The sequence below is a fragment of the Mobula birostris genome, chromosome 6 (genome assembly GCF_030028105.1).
Source record: "Mobula birostris isolate sMobBir1 chromosome 6, sMobBir1.hap1, whole genome shotgun sequence".
Lineage (NCBI taxonomy): Eukaryota > Metazoa > Chordata > Chondrichthyes > Myliobatiformes > Myliobatidae > Mobula > Mobula birostris.
The window spans coordinates 189,655,582-189,669,632 of NC_092375.1; the positions used below are offsets into that span (position 1 = coordinate 189,655,582).

The 14,051-nt window shown below is 39.7% G+C and overlaps 1 protein-coding gene across 4 annotated transcripts in view; it reads right to left on the reverse strand.

Annotated features, from left to right (window-relative positions):
- The window catches only part of steap3 (STEAP family member 3, metalloreductase), a 49,000-nt gene extending 35,641 nt beyond the window's left edge, over positions 1-13,359 (reverse strand). Inside the window, exon 1 of one of the 4 annotated variants that reach the window (XM_072262116.1) lies at positions 13,303-13,359. In XM_072262116.1, the coding sequence (XP_072118217.1) occupies positions 13,303-13,326 (24 nt within the window). In that variant the 5' untranslated portion in view covers positions 13,327-13,359. Of the gene's footprint in view, positions 1-10,479; positions 10,496-10,776; positions 10,858-11,145; positions 11,176-13,302 lie in introns of those variants that run through there. The other 3 variants (XM_072262118.1, XM_072262119.1, XM_072262117.1) reach the window with 3 other exon arrangements.
- Positions 13,360-14,051: the final 692 nt, after the last annotated feature.

Here is a 14,051-nt window from a genome sequence, read left to right on the forward strand (position 1 = left end):
TCACAAGATGCCAAGCAGAAATATTACCACATGAAGATTTGATACATTAAAAAAAACACGTTTGATCAACAAAGGCTTGGTCAATGAAAAGAATGGCTTGTTTCTGTCCCTCAATATTCAAACATCTTTCAGAAAACCCTAGACACCTGTGGTAATGAAGTGCATTGTAATTGTTGTTGTAACGTACTCTGTACAAAAATCAATTCACAGACAGCAAGCCGCCACAAATAGTAGTGTAATCATGAATAGATTATCTCCTTTCTTATCATTATATGAGGATCTATATATTGGTAAGGGCAATTGAACAGCACACTGGTTCTTCTTCAAGACAGCACACCGGCAGCTCTGCGGTGAAAATGATATTGTATCCGTTAAATAGGGGCCGTGGACAATTCTGATTTGATGGAGAATGGATGTGAAAGCACAGAGGAACATCTGGAGAAATTTCTGAAATGCCCGTTCGCTGCTGTCGTTACTGTGTGGTCGTGAATCTTTTGGAGGGTAGGCCTCAAAATCCCCGGCCTTGCCTGCTTTTGGCGATGGAAAAGGAGGTCGAATGGCTCGGACAGAGATGGTGCTCAGTACTTGGTGTTGGAAAGCTGATCAGAGCTCGAAGTTTTCCGATGACTCAGAGTCAGATTGTGGTCGGCATGGCAGGGAGAGTCTCCCGTCTGCGTGGGATGTGGGACATTTGAGAAACTTTGAACTTTACTGTGCTCAGGGACTTCTTCATCAAGTTATGGTATCGTTGCACTGTTTGTAACTATATGTTATGATTATGTGGTTTTGTCAGTTTTTTTCAGTCTTGGTTTGTCCTGTGTTTTGTGATATCACACTGGAGGAAATAATGTATCATTTCTTAATGCATGCATTACTAGATGACAATAAAAGAGGACTACGTGTCTTCATAATCATACAGTACCTAAAAGGGAGAGCAGCTGTTGGCCTGACTAAGTACTCCTGGCCTTATTGGGTCAGTCTAGTCCTGAGTCATGAAGAAGGGTCTCTGCCAGAAATGTCGACTGTTTTTTTCATTTCCATAGATGCTACCTGACCTGCGGTGTACCTTCAGCATTTTGTGTGTGTTGGTTCAATGGCTCCATTTCATATCAGAGAAGGTCTACAGTATACAATCTGAAATTCGTACTCTCCACAGACATCCATGAAACAGAAAAAAAACCCCCAAGGAATGAATGACAGAAAAACGTTAGAATGCCAAAGACCCACTTCTCCCCTCCCATGCAAAGCAGCAGCAAAGCATCAACCCTCCCCCTCCCCACTTGTTCCAGCAGAAAGTATCAGCACCCCCCCCACACCGCCCACCATGCGAGCAATAGTAAAGCCCCAAGAGACAATGATCTGGAGTCCATCAAAATCTCCAGCTGATAACCCAGCACTTTGACATGCCAAAGGCTCTCTCTCATTAATGAGGGACAGACAGGTATCACTCTTTCCACAACAAGAGGGGAGACTAACAGTTCTGGGTTTCCAGCATCTGAAGAACTCCTTGAGCCTAGATTTGTCTTTATTTGTCAAAACACTGAATGAAAATTGCAAAGAAAGAAATTTTGAGGTGGAAAAGGAAGTGTATTCAAGAATATAGGATTCATTTTTTGGTAGTAGCAATGACTTAGTAGACCAAGAAAATTTAAAGCTGCATTTCATTCACAAAGTTTAACATTTGAGGGTTAATATAGAAGTGGAAATTTACGCTGATTTATAATGACTTCCATCTGTACATATGTTTAACAGCTCACACTGTGCAGGAACAGGCCACATTGCCATCTACAACAAACTTGAAAAGTTGTATAACAACAAGCTTGAAAAGTTGTCTTAAGTTTCACAAAAAAGTAACTGACCATTTTACCATTACTATAACTGGCTAGAATTTAGGATTAATCATTATCATGTGCCATGTCATATGATGTGGGTTATCATGGTCCATTGACCACAATTGATTTTGGAAAATGTTTCTACATAAGTGGTTTGCCATTGTCTTCTTCTGGGCAGTGTCTCTACAAGACAGGTGACCCCAGCCATTATCAATACTCTTCAGAGATGGTCTGCCTGGCATCAGTGGTCACATAACCAGGACTTGTGATATGCACCAGCTGCTCCCATGGTTTCACATAACCCTGCCTGGGGGGCTAAGCAGGTGCTACACCTTGACCAAGGGTGACCTGCAGGTTAGCAGAGGGAAGGAGCACCTTACACCCCCTTTGATAGAGATGTATCTTCACTCTGCCATCCGCATACTCCACTGCCTGCAGTACACGATATAAAGCAGTAATAATAATATTATGCCCCAGATGACTAGAGTAAGGTGTATTTATGTAGGTAACATGGAGAACTCCCTCCCCCACCTGACCATCCTCCCCCTCACATCCTCCCCTCACCTCCTCTCTCCCCACCTGTCTATCCTCCCCTTCACCTCCCTACCTGACCTTTCTCCCACACCTTCTCTCTCTCCCACTTGCCCATCCTCCCCCTCACCTACCTGTACATCCCCTCAGTTTTCACCAATCCCCTGCCAAATTTTGATCCAACCCTCTCTTTCCTGTTCCGACAAAGGGTCTCAACCGGAAATATCAGTTGTATATTTCTCCCCATATACATGTTTGATCTGCGGAGTTCTTCCTGCTCCTGCCTGTGTGCTCCAGATGCCTTGGATCACCAGCAATTTAGCCACCATTTGTATTTTTAACCCTCCAAGAGGACCACAGCCTTGTAGTGGTTTGGAGGCTTGCGTGTCTCAATGACCCAGAGAGCTATGCTGGCTGGAGTCAGGGCTTTATGCTTTGGCTCTCACCCATGTCAAACAGGTTAAAGGGCAGAAGACAGACTAAGAGTGGTCCACCAGTCCTCCAGGTTTGGGGGTTTAGCTCAGGGCTAACCGACTGGTAAAAACAAATTTGTTATGGAAACAGCAATGAAGAATCCTTCTACATCTGAATGCCATGGTATTCCCAAGTCTCCACCTGGGACTTGCATGACTGCCAGTACTGAAACTGAGAGGAAGCTACTGACACAATGAAGGAAGCCCTGAACACCACCAGAAATGGAAGAATTTCATTGCTGCCCTAAACGCCAGCGCAATGGGCAGTGAAAAACATGCTTTTAGCAGGCAACTCTGATCTACAGACCACATTATATTTCCATTTATAATTATATTTTGCAGAACAAATGCTGGCATAGGACTGGCTTTGTGGCTTAGTGACACCAACAACAGTCTTGTGGAGACACCAGCTTCTTTGCTTTAGTCCAGGGGTAGGCAACCTTAAGCACAAATGATTTTCTAGCATGCGTTATTCATTAATTTGAGGCAAAACATAACTAGATGTATTTAAATAGATAATTCCCATATTTCAAGTTTTTTATGGCACTTATCCGGCCCACCGTCCGCTCATTAATTCGCGATCCGGCCCACAGAAGCAAAAAGGTTGCCGACCCCTGCTTTAGTCAATTCAAAATTAAATTTCCTCATGAAGCAGATGGTTTGTTCAAGAGGTGGTAATAGCTTCAGCAGATCTCTCTTCTTAAAGCTCACAGTTTCAAAGCTATGAATTCACTGCCAAAAGTTACTCTATAAGACAGTCATTCTCTATGCTTTAGAGGTCCAATGGACCCATTAGCACCTTTTTATTTGGAACTGAATATAATCACTGCTGGGAGTTGAATTCACTTGTGCAAGTCTTACTCTACTTGTCTGTTCTAATCCTGTATTTTCAATATATTGTTGTATAATGTAAAAAATTCTCAACAATACAAATATGCAACATATACATATCTGAGAAAGTCAAATGATCCATAAGTTAGCAAAGAAAATATGAGAAATACAGGACACAGAAGTTATTCCCTTGGTTTCTCCTCTGCCTTTTTCATTTTCCACGTAGTCTGAAGTTGAAAAGACTGAAGTATTGTTAACAAAATTATTAATAACATTCCTTAATTATTAATACCATTGCACCAGGAAACAAGTTTTGCCAGTGAGAGAATTCTATCATCACCAATATAAGCAAAGTCATTACATGAAGTTCTCAGTCAAATCAATTATATATACTGCAAGCAAGATAATATCAAATAGAAAAATTATACCACTAATTAACCTGGACCAAGATCTAGTACCATCTGCAAAAATGCTTTTTGAAATCTTCCTGTTAGCCATAGCCATAAACCAAAAATAAACCATTTTAACCATCTCCAAGTGAAACACAATAGTTGAATCCAGAAAGGGACAGCTGAGAGGAGGTCTCCCTACCATCCATCCATTGGAGACATGCATCAGGAGCGCAGTGTATGCAGGGCCCTTAGTATTATTAAGGATCCCACCCATCCAGCACCCTCTTTGATTTTCTACCATCAGGCAGGAGACTACGATGCGTAAAAACAAGAACGGTCAGGATGAGAAACAGTTTCTTCCTTCAGGCCATTAGGCTTCTAAACTCCCTGCTGCATCGCATTCAAAGTGTCACCAGTTAATCTGTTCCAAACCTCACCATATTTAATTTATGCACTTTAGTTTGATATTATGCATAATTCATCTGTAGATTTTATCCTCACCTGCATAAGCTATTGTGTATTATATTTCCTACTGTGTTTTATACCCTGGTTCAGAAAAACATTGTCTCATTTCTATTTACATTATATGGTTATTATACATTCAATACTTGTATATAGTTAAATAACAATAAACTTGAATTGACTTGAAAGCCTGTAGCGGAAACTGTTCATTTTTTAAAATCACCAGAGATTTACTATGAAACTCAACGTACAAGTTAACTCTTAGTATAACTAATTTACCACATTGGTCAAGAAACCCATGATTCAAGTTACAAGGTGTTCAAATCTGACACATTCTTTTCAATTTACAAACTGTCCTAGATTTCTTTCAGACAACAGAAGACGATATTCTTCACTTGATGACGTGAAGGAAATGTGACAACCAATATGCACAAAGCATGGTCAAGTGAACCACAAGGTACAAAGATCAGATCATTTGTTTTAGTGGTACAAATGAAGGGATACAAATAGGCCACAGAAAAACATCTCAGCTTTAAAGTTTTAATATATTTATTCTAATTCACTTTTTTCCCCTCTATTGTACTGCCACTGCTGCAAAGTTAACAAATTTCACAATTTATGCTGGTGATATTAAACCTGATTCCGAATTGTGAATTTAAAATCCCTCTACTTTAAATGTTAAAAAATTATTTGCCAATTAACTGGTTAGAAGGAATACAAATAAAGTTCAAAACATTGTTAGAGAATTTAACATTCCTAACTTCCCCTTCATTGAACATCAGTAACGGCACTATACAGAACTCATCAGGAAGGGCCTCAGCCTGAAACATTGACTTTGAGTTTCTCTCCATAGAAGCTGCCTGACTTGTTGTGTTCTGCTAGCGCTTTGTGTGTGTTGCCAAGATTTCCAGCATCTGCAAAATCTCGTGTTTTGAGATCATTTACTAGCCCCAAATTACATTCTTTAGAATTTCTTTCAAAGTTTCAGCATTACCCAGCAATTCACTCATTGTCAGGCATTAACCTGTGAATTGCTGCAAAAATAGAGCCAACAATAACATTGTTCATCTTGCTCCACTACTCATAAGCAAAAACAGTGAAGCTTTGCACAAGGGCATTTATCAGAATCTTTACGAGGAGTAACAGCTGTAAGCTGAGAATTCTGAGACGATTTTATTTCAAGTGCGTTGGACTTGCAACATCCCAACAATCCAAGGTTGTTCAATGTCAACAATGCTGTTTTCACATTGAAAGGTTAACTACCCATCTCTCTCTTCAGTAGCCAATGCATGACGTAAACTCCCTCTTTTCTTAAGTCCCACTTTCTTTCCAAAATATTTATACATTTTCTTCGGGTGGTAGTTTAGCATAAAGACACCAACGATTCAGGAACAGCTTCTTCCCCTCTGCTATCTGATTTCTAAATGGACATTGCACCCATGAGCACCAGCTTACAATTTTTTTATTTTTATTTTTTGCACTACTCATATTTAACTTTTTAATATATTATTGTAATTCAATACTTTTTCTCCATTATTATGTATTACAATGCACTGCTGCTGCAAAGTTAACAAATTTCATGACATATGCTGGTGATATTAAACCTGATTCTGATACATTCCACCATTCCAGAAAGCCTTTCAAATGTGGGGAAAAATTTCCAATATATTTTCAGCAGAAATTAACAGAATTATTTGAAAAACAACGTGGGCAAGAAAAGCCAACCTTGCTAGTGATACCCAGATCCCAGGAATTACCAAAGAAAACAAAAAGGTACAATTTTCTGGGTGACCATTTCAGCTATGCCGTCGTTTCTCTGAACAGACAAATGCAAAGGATCTGTACTATTTTAACAAAAGCACAGGGTTACCTGCAGCTCCAGTATTGATCCCTTAATCCGTAATGGAAAAGCAGATTATCTGGACATGATCATACTGCATTTTGTAGAGATCTGTGCACAAATTAGCAGTCACCTTTCCTACTTTATAAATCTCCAAACTTTAAAAGTATTTCATAAGCTTTACAGAGCTTTGTTTGAACTATAGCAGTGAAAGCTACATGAATATTACTGGAATAATCGCTAGTTTACCCTGTGATGTCCTACTAGCTTGCTGTACCTGCAAGTTATTCTGTTCATTATTACAGCTTCTACAGCAGCATAGCAACGAAGTGCTTAGTGCAACACCTTACAGTATACGCGACCCAGGTTCAATTCCTAACACTGCCCATAAGGCACCTGTACGTTCCCCCAGTGACTGCGTGTGTTTCCTACCACAGTCCAAAGACATACCCGTTGGTAGGTTAATTGGTCATTGTAAATTGTCCCATGATTAGGCTAGGATGAAATCGAGGTTTGCTGGACAGTGTGGCTTGAAGGGCTGGAAGGATTCAGACCACACTGTACCTCAATAAATAAATAAAATAACATATCCTATCACCAAGAAGAATAAAAGCATGATTACTGCTGGAGCTTATATCAATATAAATGTTGCTGTGAAAATAACTGAAATTTCTTACTAATACAGTCACATAACTAGCATTGCTGATTTAATCCACATGTACTGATCGTGTCAGACACTTCCACCTCTGTCATACACTCTACTGTTCCTTCATCACTAAATTGATAAACTGGAATTCTTTAATCCATTGCCTTCTGGGGAGTACAATCCTCATCAGGAATGTAAAACGCCTGATATATTTAACACTAATTTTCAGGGTAAATAGGATTAGGTGGTACATACTACCATGCAAGGATTTCCTAAATTCCAGGAACAAAAAATGCAGTTTTGTTATACTGAGCCAGATTTTGAATCACGTGCTGTTTGAAAACAGAAGCCAAATACCATTGTGGAACTGGCATCTTGCATGATTTGTGCAATTTTAATTACCTGGTAAACTGGATGGTGTTATAATTTAAACAGTGCATTTGCTCTTCGGGATGGCTACCAATTACTTGCACTTGTATAGAACGAGAGAGTGAAGAATTCTTTCAGGTTTTAGGGCACTGTAATCTCTGTCTCTTTTCTGGGTTCTGTTGAACCTGCTCAACAAAAAGTGCTGCCGTCTAATTAACTGGGGCAACAAGGTAGCGTAGTGGTTAGCACAACATTTTACAGTACAGGTGATTGGGGTTCAATTCCCGCCACTGCCTGTAAGGAGTTTGTATGTTCTCCCCATGACCGCGTGGGTTTCCTCCGGGTGCTCCGGTTTCCTCCCACACTCCAAAGACTGTTGAGAGCTTAGTTGGTCATTGTAAATTTCCTGTGATTAGGTTAGCGTTCAAATTGTGCGGTATCTCAATGAACAAATAACGGAATGATTGCCTCACAGCTCCAATGATGTGGGCTTGATTCCATCCTCAGGTGCTGTCTATGTGGAGCTCGCATGTTTTCCCTCTCGGTTGATTTTCTTTGACTGCTCCAGTTTCTTTATACATGCTAGTCATTTTGAGACTGTGGTCACCTACCTCTACAGTTCTCAGGCAGGAGAAACATTATTCTTGTCTCTATCATTTCAAACTCCCTGAAAACTTCGTACAATTTGATGAAGCCACCTCTCACTCTATTAAACTCTTCAGAATACGATTTGACCTACTCATTGTCTTATAATGACAGGCCTAACAAGAAAGTTGGGCGGAGGGGAGAAGATCCGTCTCTACCAAAGGAGGTGTAAGGTGTTCCTTCCCTCCACTAGCCTGCAAATCACCCTTGGGCAAGGTGTAGCATCTGCTTAGCCCCCTGATCAGGGTCATGTGAAGCCATAGGAGCAGGGGGTGGATGGTCATATAAATAGCTGGTGCATATCACAAGTCCTGGTTATGTGACCACTGATGCCAGGTGATCTTTGAGGAGTATTGACAATGGCTGGGGTCACCCGTCTTGTAAAGACACTACCCAGAAGGCAGCAATGGCAAACCACTTCTGTAGAGGAAGTTTCTAAAAGCAATCACAGTCATGGAAAGACCATGATCGTCAATGTCATATGATACACACTTTTATTTAGGTTAGGAGAGCAAAATTGTGTACAATAAGAGTAATTTCACTAAAACCCTTTATAAATATGGCAAAACATCTTTATATTTGCATTTAATTCAACCTGCAAACACCAACGTACCATTTACCTTACACACCTTCATGTTAACTATATGTATGGCCACCATGGTTCCTTCAAGCATCAACACCACAATTATCTATCATTTTAAAAAGTATATTCTACTTTTATTTTCTTCTACTGATGGATTACCTCACACTTTTCCACGTTGTACTCTTATCTACCAAATCAGTCTCCGTTCCTTTAGTTTGCCTACATCCAATTAACTACTCTGGTTTAGATGTTCGTTATACGCTGTGTCGTATGATGTGGGCGATCATGAAATGGAGCGAAGCGGTAGCACAGCACTCTACAGTACAGGCTTCAATTCTAGCCATGCCTGTAAGGAGTTTGTACGCTCTCCTCATAACCCTCCAGGTGTTGCCCTCCACATTCCAAAGACATACAGGTTGGGAGGTTAATTGGACATTGTAAATTGTCCCATGATTAGGCTCAGATTAAAATCAGGGGACTGCCGGGTAGTGTGATTCAAAGGGCCAGAAGGGTCTATTCCATATTGCATCTCAATAAATAAATTAGAGCTCCTTCACCTAATTGAGTACATCTCATCAGAAAACTTGGAAATACAAAGTGCAGATAGATCCCAGAAATGTGGGAATAAAAATGTTTAAAACACAGGGCAATGGTGTGGAAACAGGAAGGAGTATGACAACGGATTCTCTCCCAGGAGGCAAGTTTCTTTCAATTCTATTAAGTGAAGAATAAGAAGGAACCACCAACTTCATTAAATTCTTTTCAGTTTATTAAATCTATTCATGTTCTTCTTTTTAATGCATATCATTTTACAATTATCTGTATGATTTACATCAGTAATAACTCTGCCCCTTGAACATGTCAGATATTCCCTGATCTCCATTTATTGCTAACTTGATCTAATTGCACCCATGTTTCCAAATCTAGGTAATGTTAATTAAAAATAATGATTCCAAAACCACTCTGTAAATTTATGCATTTTATTCTCTTTCCCATTCTATTATCCTGATAAATGTCAGCTGTGAATTCTCACTCAACCAAAATATTTAACCAATGAATCAAACTCCTTTAAGATTTTGTAGTAACTTTTCATCTGAGACCTATTTAATAACAGGAAGAATGTACACCTATAGGATTCCATTATTCTTGGATGTCTCAGGTGATGCTCAGGTATATTCTGTCAGGTGTATTACCATGTACATTACAAGTACTTGGTAGCAGTTCCTCCATTTGTGAAAAGCACGTGTACTGGGAAAACAGTGCACCTTGCAAAGGTGGGACTAAATGCATCAATATATTCCCATACATGGGAAGTGGGACATTACTTGTGAAAATGAACGACTTTGCAAGCCAAAGGTACATACTCTGAAAAATCTTAGAAAAGTGCAGCACTGGAACAGGTCCTTTGGCCTGTCTAGTCCATGCCAAACCATTTAAACTGCCTACTCCCATTGACCTGCACCAAGACTATATCCCTCTATACCCCTGCCATCCATGCATACCCATCCAAAATTCTCTTAGATGTTGCAACTCATTCCACACTTTGACGACCCTCTGAGGGAAGAAGTTCCCCCTCATGTTCCCCCTTAAACTTTTCACCTTTCACCCTTGACCCATGACCTCAAGTTGTCCCCTCAACCTCAGTGGAAAAAAAGTCTGCATTTGCCCTATCTATACCCCTCATAAACTTCTATACCCGTATCAGGTGACATTCCGGTGACATTTTTATAAATCAAACATCTGTAAACTGAAAAAAAGTCTACAACATTGTTTAGTTATGCCCATCTACAATGCAACAATCCCTTCCACTCCTTCTCCCCTACACCCAGAACTCATCATATTAATGGGTGCTAATCCCAATAGAAGAGTGCTCACCCACATTCTTGGCTCTGCAAACTATCACAATTGGATTGCGTATGGCTGAATTTGAATGGAAATGTTAAAACAAACTATTTCCCAACCCCCCACCCCACCCCCTTTCTGTGTATGTCGCAGAGAGCGCCGTATTTTAACTACAGAAACTTCCCAAGCTATCCGCTGTAATATGCCCAATTTATATTTTACGGAATGAGTCGTGCAGCTTTACACGTTCATGCACGCGTCCTGGTTTGAAAATCAGAAAAGTGACATTCAATTAAGAACAGCGGCATTAAACTAACTCTGTCTACTGACCTCTCGAATGCGGTTCTACTCCGCACTCATCGCGATTTGCCGCACTTAAATGTTGTCGGATTACTATTCGTTGATTTATTTAAGTGCAAAGTCTGCAATTAATAGTGAAAGCGAGCCAAGACGCTGAAAGTACTCGCGCACAAGGAGCACACACACTTCCTCAAAGTTAAGGTCAAAGCAGCGATACTATGTTACAGCACCTGATCTTCCTCTGCCAAATTCCAAATTTAGCAACATATCGTGACTCTTCTGACACAGAAACAAGAAGGAAACAACTCAATTTAGAAACTTAACACAATTTACTGCAACATTACAACACTGCATTAACACAGCGAACTCACACATACATTCTGACTTCATAGTACTTACACGTTGTTCGTGTACTTGGTACAAGCCGAATGCAGATAAGCCATGTGACGAACTGCAGTCAATCTCCCGAAAGCCCCTCCTTCCACATTGTATACTACGATTAGATGAAAATATAGGCTCTCATCCTAATCAACACCGAACCTTTCGTTTATTAGGTGTGTCAAAATCAACCGCTCCCATGGACAACAACGTATATCTCTCACGAAATTTATCGCAAGTTCAGAGCACGCTTGAGTTTTTCCTCACCAGTCCCAGGCAGGGTACACATGGTCCAAAAGTAATTGCTTGAAATTCTTGGTGGTATTTTTGGCATTTGTATATTCTTCAGCATTTTGCAAAGCCAAAGGGAAATATGAATTCATGTGGAGCTTTTTACAGAAAAAAATCATAGAAACATAAGCAATACACACAAAATGCTGAAGGATCAGATGCTGGAAATCCAGAGCAACACACGCAAAATGCTAGAGGTACTCAGTAAGTCAGGCAGCATCTATGGAAATGAATAAACACAAGAGATCCTGCAAATGCTGGAAATCCAGACCAACATACGCACTCAGTAAGTCAGGCAGCATCTATTGAAATGGATAACCAATTGACACTTCAGGCCGAGACCCTTCATCAGGGCGTAAGTATTAGAAGAAGGAGAAGACAATTTGCCCTTAAGTATTTTCCACCATTCAGCTCAATTATAGCTGATGATCCACTCAGTATCATTTTCTGAATATTCCCCAGACTCTTTGTTCTTCTCTATTGATCTCAGAATTCAATGGCTGAGCCACAGCTCTCTTGGGTACAGAATTCATCACCTCGTTCATTGCTGCCTGCCAATCGAGAAGGGTCAGTTTACTTTCTCTTTTTTGCTTTCTATCTGATAGCTAATTCTCTCCAGAGGAGTACATTAGCTCCAATTCTCAACCCAAAACATCAGCTGAATACACTTTTCCATCGATGTTGCCCAGCCTGCTGATCCCTCCAGCATGTTGCAAGGCCTGGGACCTGTTTATTGGCTTAAAGAGCAGGTCCATAAGCCAGTCCCCTCTGGGGGATCAGAGGTGGAGAGGGTCAGCAATTTTAGATACTTTGATGTTATCATTTCAGAGGGTCAGAATCAGAATTAGAATCAGGTTTATTATCACCGACATGTGTCGTGAAATTTGTTAACTTACCAATAGCAAATTAATGCAATACATGATAATATAGAAAGAAAAAATGAAAAACAAATAAGTAAATCAATTACAGTAAGTATATCTATATTGAATAGAATAAAAATAGTGAAAAAACAAAAATAATATATTTTTAAAAAGTGAGGTAGTATTCATGGGTTCAATGTCCATTTACGAATCATATGCCAGTGTGCAGAAGATACGGAGAGCCTGCAGAGAGATATAGATACTAAGCAGAAAAAGTAGGGTTTTTTTATTATCACCAAAATTTTTCAATCTTTAAAATAATGTTTTTTTTTCCTTGAGACATTGTTGGCCAGATCAGCCATGATCTTATTGAATGGCAGAGCAGGCTCGATGGGCCAGATGGCCGACTCCTGCTCCTATTTCTTATGTTCTTATGTACCAGATAGCACCAACCAAGCCTCCTGTTTGGGACCTAAGCTACTTATACCATGTATCTCAAAAAGTTCACTAATGCTATCTCTGAAACTCTTCCATTTTAAGAAAAGGGGTAATATACCAATATCAATATCCTACCTCAATACCGAGTCCCTAATTCCATTCAACCAGTTATGTTGGGGAAACTGCATTCATTTGCATATGCAGCAGCAGAGTGCTGAAATAGACATTTTATTTCAAACTCTGTCATGGAGAGTGATACGAGGTGAAGCAGAGGGAACGTTTCAAAGATGTGCTGAAACAAATATCTGCATCTGATCATTCCCTTCCTTGACAATTCCTCCTTTCACTTTTTAATCTCACCTCATGGTCCAGATGAGATTATAATCTCTTTGTGGACCAACACCAACATTTTATGTTTTAAAATGAGGTTCTGTGAACATGGTGTCGTGCAACTCAGAAGGAGAACTTAGACTTATATTAACCATTCCCCTTCAGTCAGCATCTGATCCCAAATGGCAGTTGTATTATGAAATTAAACCAATACAACCATTTTTTTTAGTTGTGTGCTTTTATGTTAAGTAACCCCTACCTGCTCATACTGCAGTGCCAACATTGACCTTATAAACTGGAGTGGAAGTTCTTGATCCTGAGGGGGTAGAAAAGAAGAAGATTTAATTAAAAACTGCTGATCTTCAGGTTAATGAGAGAAAGGTAATGATAGACCCTGTTGTTGATAGTCCTAATTAATACCTGTTGGGCTGCTTCATTCAGAAAAGCTTCAAGTGACCCAACGTGCACGTCCTAAAATAAATCTTACACTTGCAAATAGTCAGTTCCTTCAGAAACTTGACAAAAATATGGACTTCAAGTGGTTTTGGTATTTTCAATTTGTTTAGCCTGTCTAGTTTTCTTTTTCTGGAGTTTAGTCTTTAAAGACTTCACTGACCTTGTTGAAATCCTCTCTCCCCAAAGCCCTTCTTATGCTCTCTTTTTTTCCCCATCTGTTCCCATGTAGAGTTCAAAAAACTTAGTGTGCTGAGGTGTTTATTAAATAACCACACATGCTAACAAACTTTAAATAGTTTATCCTTGAGGGGTAAAAACACGTGTGCCTTTAATATATTAATGAACTTTCATCCAGATCCTGTTGTTATGAATGTGATAAGCCCTTCCCTTAATGCAATATCAAAAAAAATCTCCTATTTAAAATTATTTCTTAGGAAATCTTCAAAATATTACACTTTGGTAGATTTTAATTTAGTTTTAGCACATTGGGAACAATACCATGGAAATGTGATTTAGTACAATTGTATGGGGTGTATGAGGTGTCCAGGGAAG